Source organism: Leuciscus leuciscus (genome assembly GCF_965113295.1).
Source record: "Leuciscus leuciscus genome assembly, chromosome: 8".
Taxonomy (NCBI): domain Eukaryota; kingdom Metazoa; phylum Chordata; class Actinopteri; order Cypriniformes; family Leuciscidae; genus Leuciscus; species Leuciscus leuciscus.
In genome coordinates, this window is record NC_138732.1 from 347,501 (window position 1) to 357,500 (window position 10,000).

Consider the following 10,000-nt stretch of genomic DNA (forward strand, 5'->3'; position numbering starts at 1 on the left):
TGTTTAAATATGCATATAAGACATTGCCTAATTAAATATGCACTCATTTGCATATATTTCCAGAACATTAATCTGAACACTGGATAAAGCCAGGTTTGACACATTAGAGTTGAAGGTTTCTACAGAAGGGATTTTGGATTTCTCTTTTTATCTCCATAAATCAGGAAATACTGTCAACAGCCGGAACAAAATGTCATATTCTGTTTTATTCTGTTTTAGGAATAAAATGTCATATAAATCAGTGTGAATGATATATGAACAAACCCCTCTGTAAAAACATTCAGATTATAGATATGAATGAAACTGTAAGTTGTGGTGTTTATAAGTGTTACTGAAGTGGAGAAAAAAACTTTTAAAGATGCGTATCGTAATAGAAATCTACAGATAAAGTGCAACAAAAGGTGTATTTTGGATGTTGTCTGCAAATGTCCAGCAAAATAGACCCAGATCTCAGAACACTGGATCAGTCTGTAGTGATCAAATTGGGAATCACACAGAAACGCACAGAAACACATGAAGATGAACACACACACATGAAGATGAACACACACACATGAAGATGAACACACACACACACACACACGGAGATGAACACACACCTCTTCCCGCAGAGCTCACAGATGTACGGCTTCTCTCCCGAGTGCCGGCGTAAGTGCGTCTGCAGGTTTCCCGCCTGAAACACATCACAGGTTCGAACGACGTGAGCAAACGCGAGTCTGAGTCACTTTAACATGATGAGCACATCTGCACACACATCTGCACTAACATCTGCACACACATCTGCACACACATCTGCACTAACATCTGCACAACTTCTGCACTAACATCTGCACACACATCTGCACACACATCTGCACACACATCTGCACACACATCTGCACAACTTCTGCACTAACATCTGCACACACATCTGCACACACATCTGCACAACTTCTGCACTAACATCTGCACACACATCTGCACAAACATCTGCACAACTTCTGCACTAACATCTGCACTAACATCTGCACACACATCTGCACACACATCTGCACACACATCTGCACAAACATCTGCACACACATCTGCACACACATCTGCACACACATCTGCACACTCATCTGCACTAACATCTGCACACACATCTGCACACACATCTGCACACTCATCTGCACACACATCTGCACACACATCTGCACACTCATCTGCACTAACATCTGCACACTCATCTGCACAAACATCTGCACACTCATCTGCACTAACATCTGCACACACTTCTGCACACACATCTGCACACTCATCTGCACTAACATCTGCACACACTTCTGCACACTCATCTGCACAAACATCTGCACACACATCTGCACACACATCTGCACACACATCTGCACACACATCTGCACACTCATCTGCACTAACATCTGCACACACTTCTGCACACTCATCTGCACAAACATCTGCACACACATCTGCACACTCATCTGCACACACATCTGCACACTCATCTGCACTAACATCTGCACACACTTCTGCACACTCATCTGCACAAACATCTGCACACACATCTGCACACACATCTGCACACACATCTGCACACACATCTGCACACTCATCTGCACACTCATCTGCACACTCATCTGCACACTCATCTGCACACTCATCTGCACACACATCTGCACAAACATCTGCACACACATCTGCACACTCATCTGCACACACATCTGCACACTCATCTGCACACACATCTGCACAAACATCTGCACACACATCTGCACACACATCTGCACTAACATCTGCACACACATCTGCACAAACATCTGCTGAGACGCGCTGATCGATCACGCTTTAAAATCATTCTTATGAAGTTATTCTGATTGAAGATTATGGAGAACATGCACTTAAATCAGTAATGATGTGCACTGATCAATCATCCAGATTAAACACTGGATTACATACACATAATAATCCTCCATGTTGACTTCATGTTGACTCGACTTCTGCAGTTTTCCGTCAAATTAAAAGTTTGACTAATGTTTGAAAATGAAGAAATTATGACATCCATAAACATTATTGTAATTTTAGAGTTTTATTGTTGTTGTTTTTCTTAAATACCCAATTTTATTTTCCAGAGAAGAACTGCAATAGTCCTTCTGTTTTTATTAAATACTTTTTATATATATTTTTAGGAATAATATTATTTTATTGTTATTATTATTTATTTGTCAAATTGATATATAATCACAACATTTCTTCCAAATCGTGCAGCCCTACAAACAAGCACAGCAAACCTGGATCTTTATAATAAATCTTTTTCTTTTTCTTTTTTTTTTTATCAGAAAAATAAGTCTGAGCCGTACCTGTGAGAATCCTTTACCGCACACGTTACACTGAAACGGTTTCTCACCTGCGGAGAGAGACGTCACAACAGACACGAGAGTGAGAGAGTGTGTGTGTGTGTGTGTGTGTGTCTGTCACCTGTGTGTGTGTGTGTGTGTGTGAGAGACAGTGTCTCTCAACTGCGGAGAGAGACGTCACAACAGACACGAGAGTGAGAGAGAGTGTGTGTGTGTGTGTGTGTGTGTGTGAGAGACAGTGTCTCTCAACTGCGGAGAGAGACATCACAACAGACACGAGAGTGAGTGTGTGTGTGTGTGTGTGTGTGTGTGTGTGTGTGTGTGTGTGTGTGTGTGTGTGAGAGAGTGTGTGTGTGAGAGTGTGTGAGAGATAGTGTGTCTCACGATGTCTTACCTAAATGTTTGGGAAGCGTTAGATGAATGTTTGGGGAATGTTACATGAATGTTTGGAAAACGTTACATGACTGTTTGGGGGGCGTTAGATGAATGTTTGGGGAATGTTACATGAATGTTTGGGGGGCGTTAGATGAATGTTTGGGAAGCGTTAGATGAATTTTTGGGAAGCGTTAGATGAATGTTTGGGGAATGTTACATGAATGTTTGGGGGGCGTTAGATGAATGTTTGGGAAGCGTTAGATGAATGTTTGGAAAACGTTACATGAATGTTTGGGGGGCGTTACATGAATGTTTGGGAAGCGTTAGATGAATGTTTGGGGAATGTTACATGAATGTTTGGAAAACGTTACATGAATGTTTGGGGAATGTTACATGAATGTTTGGAAAACGTTACATGAATGTTTGGAAAACGTTACATGAATGTTTGGGGGGCGTTAGATGAATGTTTGGGAAGCGTTAGATGAATGTTTGGGAAACGTTAGATGAATGTTTGGAAAACGTTACATGAATGTTTGGGGGGTGTTACATGAATGTTTGGGAAGCGTTAGATGAATGTTTGTGGGGCGTTACATGAATGTTTGGGAAGCGTTAGATGAATGTTTGGGGTGCGTTACATGAATGTTTGGGGAATGTTACATGAATGTTTGGGAAACGTTAGATGAATGTTTGGGAAACGTTACATGAATGTTTGGGGGGCGTTACATGAATATTTGGGAAGCGTTAGATGAATGTTTGGGGAATGTTACATGAATGTTTGGAAAACTTTACATGAATGTTTGGAAAACGTTACATGAATGTTTGGGGGGCGTTAGATGAATGTTTGGGAAGCGTTAGATGAATGTTTGGGAAACGTTAGATGAATGTTTGGAAAACGTCACATGAATGTTTGGGGGGCGTTACATGAATGTTTGGGAAGCGTTAGATGAATGTTTGTGGGGCGTTACATGAATGTTTGGGAAGCGTTAGATGAATGTTTGGGGTGCGTTACATGAATGTTTGGGGAATGTTACATGAATGTTTGGGAAACGTTAGATGAATGTTTGGGAAACGTTACATGAATGTTTGGGGGGCGTTACATGAATGTTTGGGAAGCGTTACATGAATGTTTGGGGGGCGTTACATGAATGTTTGGGAAGCGTTAGATGAATGTTTGGGAAACGTTAGATGAATGTTTGGAAAACGTTACATGAATGTTTGGGGGGCGTTACATGAATGTTTGGGAAGCATTAGATGAATGTTTGTGGGGCGTTACATGAATGTTTGGGAAGCGTTAGATGAATGTTTGGGGTGCGTTACATGAATGTTTGGGGAATGTTACATGAATGTTTGGGAAACGTTACATGAATGTTTGGGGGGCGTTACATGAATGTTTGGGAAGCGTTAGATGAATGTTTGGGGGGCGTTACATGAATGTTTGGGGGGGCGTTACATGAATGTTTGGGAAACGTTAGATGAATGTTTGGGGGGCGTTACATGAATGTTTGGGGGGCGTTACATGAATGTTTGGGAAGCGTTAGATGAATGTTTGGGGGGCGTTACATGAATGTTTAGGGGGGCGTTAGATGAATGTTTGGGGGGCGTTACATTAATGTTTGGGGAATGTTACATGCATGTTTGGGAAACGTTACATGAATGTTTGGGAAGCGTTAGATGAATGTTTGGGAAGCGTTAGATGAATGTTTGGGAAACGTTAGATGAATGTTTGGGGGCGTTACATGAATGTTTGGGAAGTGTTACATGAATGTTTGGGGAGAGTTACGTCACAACAGACGTCACAACAGACACGAGAGTGTGTGAGTGTGTGAGTGTGTGTGTGTGTGTGTGTGTGTGTGTGTGTATGAGTGTGTGTCTCTCACCTGTGTGTGTGTGAGTGTGAGTGAGAGTGTGTGAGAGATAGTGTGTCTCATGAGTGTGTGTGTGTGTGTGTGTGTGTGTGTGTGTGTGTGTGAGAAAGTGTGTCTCACGAGTGCGTGTGTGAGTGTGTGTGTGTCTCTCACCTGTGTGTGTGTGTGTGTGTGAGAGTGTGTGAGAGATAGTGAGTCTCACGAGTGTGTGTGTGTGTGTGTGTGTGTGTGTGTGTGTGTGAAAGAGTGTGTGAGAGAAAGTGTGTCTCACAAGTGTGTGTGTGCGTGTGTGAGTGTGTGTGTGTGTGTGTGTGTGTGTGTGTCTCTCACCTGTGTGTGAGCGTTTGTGCAGCTCGAGGTTGCTGGGATGTTTAAATGTCTTTCCACAAACTTCACAGCAATACTTATTATTACTGCTGCTGCTGACCTCTGACCTCTCATCGTGACCCCTCGACTCCGCATCATCAGGCTCTGCCGCAGGTGTCGTTTTCAGCTCGGACGCTTCTGCTGGGTCAGAGGTCACGGAGAGGTCAGAGGTTGCCCCCGGCCGGTCACACGGCGCACCGGCTCCAGCGCAGCGCTCGCCCTCCTCTTCCTCCGGACTGACCTGTGAGCGAAGATAGTTGAACTTCTTCAGGTAAACGTCTTTCTTAGGGCGCAGGACGTGTGGGGGCGTGGCCTCGGGGTCGGGGGGCGTGGCCTCTGAGCTGGGCGTGGCCTCGGGGTCGGCGTGTGATGAGCTCACGCTCGTGTGTAGCGGCTCCTCCGGCGGGAAGCCTCCGCTCTGCTTGAGATACTGTCTAGTGTAGAAGTTCCTGAGCTTGTAGCCGTGCGGCGGCTGGCGGCTCGTCTCGCGAAGCTTCTGCTGCTCGTCTGCGGGAGGGGGGGGAGCTTCGGATGGAGGAGAGCTTCCCAACAGGCAGTCCTGATTGGCCAGAGAGAAGGACATGTCGCTCGACACGCACGGCTTCAGGAACGCATGACACATGTTCAGGATGTTCAACACCTGCACCACAAACAGATCAGCAATTCACCACTCGCCTTCTGGAGTTATTTCTACAGCGCTTTATACAGGACAGATTGTGTCCCTAATGTTTGGGGAAAGTTACATGAAAGCTTGGGAAACGTTACATGAAAGTTTGTGGAACGTTACATGAATGTTTGGGGAAAGTTACATGAATGTTTGGGGAAAGTTACATGAATGTTTGGGGGGGCGTTACATGAATGTTTGGGGAGCGTTACATGAAAGTTTGTGGGGGCGTTACATGGAATGTTTGGGGGGGGGTTTACATGAAAGTTTGGGGGCGTTACATGAATGTTTGTGGGGCGTTACATGAATGTTTGAGAAGCGTTACATGACTGTTTGGTAAGCGTTACATGAATGTTTGGAGGCGTTACATGAATGTTTTTGGGGGCCTTACATGAATGTTTGGGAAGTGTTACATGAATGTTTGTGGAACGTTACATGAATGTTTGGAGAAAGTTACATGAATGTTTGGGGAATGTTACATGAATGTTTGGGGGCGTTACATGGACGTTTGGGAAGTGTTACATGAATGTTTGGGGGCGTTACAAGAATGTTTGGAGAAAGTTACATGAATGTTTGGGGAATGTTACATGAATGTTTGGGTGCGTTACACGGCCGTTTGGGAAGCGTTACAAGAATGTTTGGGGGCTTAACATGAATTTTTGGGGGGAGTTAGATGAATGTTTGTGGGGCGTTACATGAATGTTTGGGGGTGTTACATGAATGTTTGGGAAGTGTTACATGAATGTTTGTGGAACGTTACATGAATGTTTGGAGAAAGTTACATGAATGTTTGGGGAATGTTCCATGAATGTTTGGGGGCGTTACATGGACGTTTGGGAAGTGTTACATGAATGTTTGGGGGCGTTACATGAATTTTGGAGAAAGTTCCATGAATGTTTGGGGGCGTTACATGGCCGTTTGGGAAGCGTTACATGAATGTTTGGGAGCGTTAGATGAATGTTTGTGGAACGTTACATGAATGTTTGGGGAAAGTTACAAGAATGTTTGGGGACGTTACATGAATGTTTGGGGGCGTTACATGAATGTTTGGGGGCGTTACATGAATGTTTGGAGAGCGTTACATGAATGTTTGGAGAGCGTTACATGAATGTTTGGGGAGCGTTACATGAATGTTTGGGGAATATTACATGAATGTTTGGGGAGCGTTACATGAATGTTTGGGGAATGTTACACGAATGTTTGGGAAGCGTTACATGAATGTTTGGGGGACATTACATGAATGTTTGGGAAGCGTTACATGAATGTTTGGGGGTGTTACATGAATGTTTGGAAAGTGTTACATGAACGTTTGGAGAAAGTTACATGAATGTTTGGGGAATGTTACATGAATGTTTGGGGAATGTTACACGAATGTTTGGGAAGCGTTACATGAATGTTTGGGAAGCGTTACATGAATGTTTGGGGGACATTACATGAATGTTTGGGAAGCGTTACATGAATGTTTGGGGGTGTTACATGAATGTTTGGGAAGTGTTACATGAATGTTTGTGGAACGTTACATGAATGTTTGGAGAAAGTTACATGAATGTTTGGGGAATGTTACATGAATGTTTGGGGGCGTTACATGGACGTTTGGAGAAAGTTACATGAATGTTTGGGGAATGTTACATGAATGTTTGGAGAAAGTTACATGGACGTTTGGGAAGCGTTAGGATGAATGTTTGGGGGCGTTATATGGACGTTTGGGAAGCGTTACATGAATGTTTGGGGAGCGTTACATGAATGTTTGGGGGGCGTTACATGAATGTTTGGGCAGCGTAAGCGTTACATGAATGTTTGGGGAACGTAATATGAATGTTTGGGGAACTTTATATGAATGTTTGGGAAACGTTCTGCAAACCTAAAAAGAATGTTCTTTTTCTGTAAAGGAAATGTTTCTGCCTAACCAAAAACAAACTTTAAAAATGCATGTTTTGGGAACGTTCTGAAAATATTCTGGGAACCAAAAATTGTTTGGTTGAAACTGAAGTGTGTGTGTGTGTGTGTGTGTGTGTGTGTGACCTGCAGGCTCTGTCCGATCTCCATCAGTGTGTGAACGTTGTCCTGGTTGAGCTCCAGATGTGATGTGTACATGTAGTCCAGAACCTGCCCGATGCCGCCCACGTCCTGAATGGCCAGATGGAAAACATCGTTCTTCTGCGCCGGGGAGTTCTGGAACAGAGATCTGAGGAGTGAAGCGTTCAGGACAGACTGTGAGCACTACTGGGAATCGAGAATAGATTCAAAAGGAAATATTTTTTTTCCAGCTCAATGGAGCTAATAATAAGCCATATTTATAATAACATAATATTAATATTTCCATATTTCTTTAAAAAGTTATATTTGCCGTCGCATGTTACCGGAAGTAGGCGCTGAAGGCCGCCAGCACGTTCTTATGGGCTTTAAAGCAGACGCCCTTCACCACCAGCATGCAGTCGCACAGCAGACCCTGAATACGCTGATCCTGGAGCTGCTGCAGCACGAACACACTGTGGCTGCACACACTGTCCATCTGCGCACACACACACACACACACACACACACACACACACACACACACACACACACACACACACACACACACACACATCAGTCACTGAACACACTGTGACTGCACACACTGTCAATCTGCACACACACACACCCACACCACACATCAGTCACTGAACACACTGTGACTGCACACACACACACACACACACACACACACACACACACACACACACACACACACACACACACACACACACACACACACACACACACACATCAGTCACTGAACACACTGTGACTGCACACACTGTCCATCTGCGCAGACACACACATATCAGTCACTGAGCATCACTGTGACTGCACACACACACACACACACACACACACACACACACACACACACACACACACACACACACACACACCAGTCACTGAGCATCACTGTGACTGCACACACTGTCCATCTGCGCGCACACACACACACACACACACACACACACACACACACACACACACACACACACACACACACACACACACACACACACACACACTCTCTCTCTCTCTCTCTCTCTCTCTCACAGACACACACACACACACACACACACACACACAGTAACTGTACACACTGTACATCTGCGCAGACACACACACACCACTGCGGCATGCACAGGTGTGTGTGTTTATAAATCCCATTCATCACTGCCAAAACAAAACCTTTATTTTCCATTAGACATAATAATAATATATAAGTATATTATAATAATATAGTCAAAGCAAGAATGAAGAAAGATTCTCGCTCAGCTCACCTTTAACTCGGAGGAACCGGCGCTGAGCTGATGACGTCATTTCAGTTTTTCACAATAAAAGTCATTTGTTTTTACGACGTTCAATCTGAAGTTAATGCATCTATGAACATTTCCATAGGCCTACTCTACTCTACTCTTCTCTACTCTAGTGTAGAATTGTAAAATTAATAGTTTTATTGCAAAGCTTTTGTTTTAAAATGCAATGCAAAACAATACAATTACAATAATGTACTGTTTATTATAAATACAATACGATATAGTTGACCTTATACTGCATCCTATCATGAGTTGGGCTATTGTTTTTATTTATTCCATCCAGGGTTGTTGGCAACTAAATGAAATAAGTGTAAGCTGAAGCACTGAAATGACTGGAAATAACAGGAAATAATTAAAATCTAAATCTAAAACTAAAACTAAAACTGAAGTCAACCCAAATAGTAACAAATAGTAACGTGACAAAAGCGCGTTAACAATCAAATTAAAATTAAAAAGAAAATGTTGAAATATTATCAAGGGTATTCAAAATACCAATAAAACAAAAGTGGTATATAAATAATGCAAACATAACTCTTGAATTAATTTATACTGTGTTAAAGGCCTTTATTAGTGCCATATTTTATATAATGTGCCAAAATTAAATGTTCTCTTTTTTTTGTCCCTTTTTGTGTGTGTTTGCGGAACTTTTGATTGGTGTTTCAGTCCGGAGTGAAAACAGAGTGACACCGCGCGCGTGTCTGTTGCGACGCGTGATTCAAAAAACTCGCGTGTTCCCGTGAGCAACGAGGAGTGTCGTTACCGGAGCCGAGACTCATTTACCGGGATCAAGAGAACCGGACCGGGCGTCGAACACAGTCTTGCTGATCATTAATGCGCTGAAGAAATCTTCATCATCTTCATCATCAACAGATAATCACAGTTCTGCTTTATTGAGGTAACTTAAGTTACAGGATCACAGTTACAAGAAGTTATTTTCTGTGCATGTACGTTCATGATCCGCTATCAGGACATTACTAGAAGAACAGTGTGTTTTTAATTACATTTATATTAAAATTATTGAAGAAATACCAGTTGATAGAGTGGCGCAGGTATGACGTC

General features: G+C 43.0%; 2 protein-coding genes across 2 annotated transcripts in view; one reads left to right on the forward strand and one right to left on the reverse strand.

Moving 5' to 3' along the window:
• zbtb49 (zinc finger and BTB domain containing 49) overlaps nucleotides 1-8,973 on the reverse strand; it is a 12,626-nt gene extending 3,653 nt beyond the window's left edge. Inside the window, exons 1-6 of the mRNA XM_082177011.1 lie at nucleotides 8,906-8,973; nucleotides 7,964-8,115; nucleotides 7,626-7,788; nucleotides 4,904-5,579; nucleotides 2,337-2,383; nucleotides 600-673 (exon numbers count right to left, since the gene is read on the reverse strand). Coding sequence (XP_082033137.1) covers nucleotides 600-673; nucleotides 2,337-2,383; nucleotides 4,904-5,579; nucleotides 7,626-7,788; nucleotides 7,964-8,115 — 1,112 coding nt within the window. The 5' untranslated portion in view covers nucleotides 8,906-8,973. The remainder of the gene's footprint in view (nucleotides 1-599; nucleotides 674-2,336; nucleotides 2,384-4,903; nucleotides 5,580-7,625; nucleotides 7,789-7,963; nucleotides 8,116-8,905) is intronic.
• A 645-nt stretch (nucleotides 8,974-9,618) lies between these two features.
• lyar (Ly1 antibody reactive homolog (mouse)) overlaps nucleotides 9,619-10,000 on the forward strand; it is a 6,752-nt gene continuing 6,370 nt past the window's right edge. Inside the window, exon 1 of the mRNA XM_082177115.1 lies at nucleotides 9,619-9,836. The gene's annotated coding sequence lies outside the window, so the exon portion shown is untranslated. The remainder of the gene's footprint in view (nucleotides 9,837-10,000) is intronic.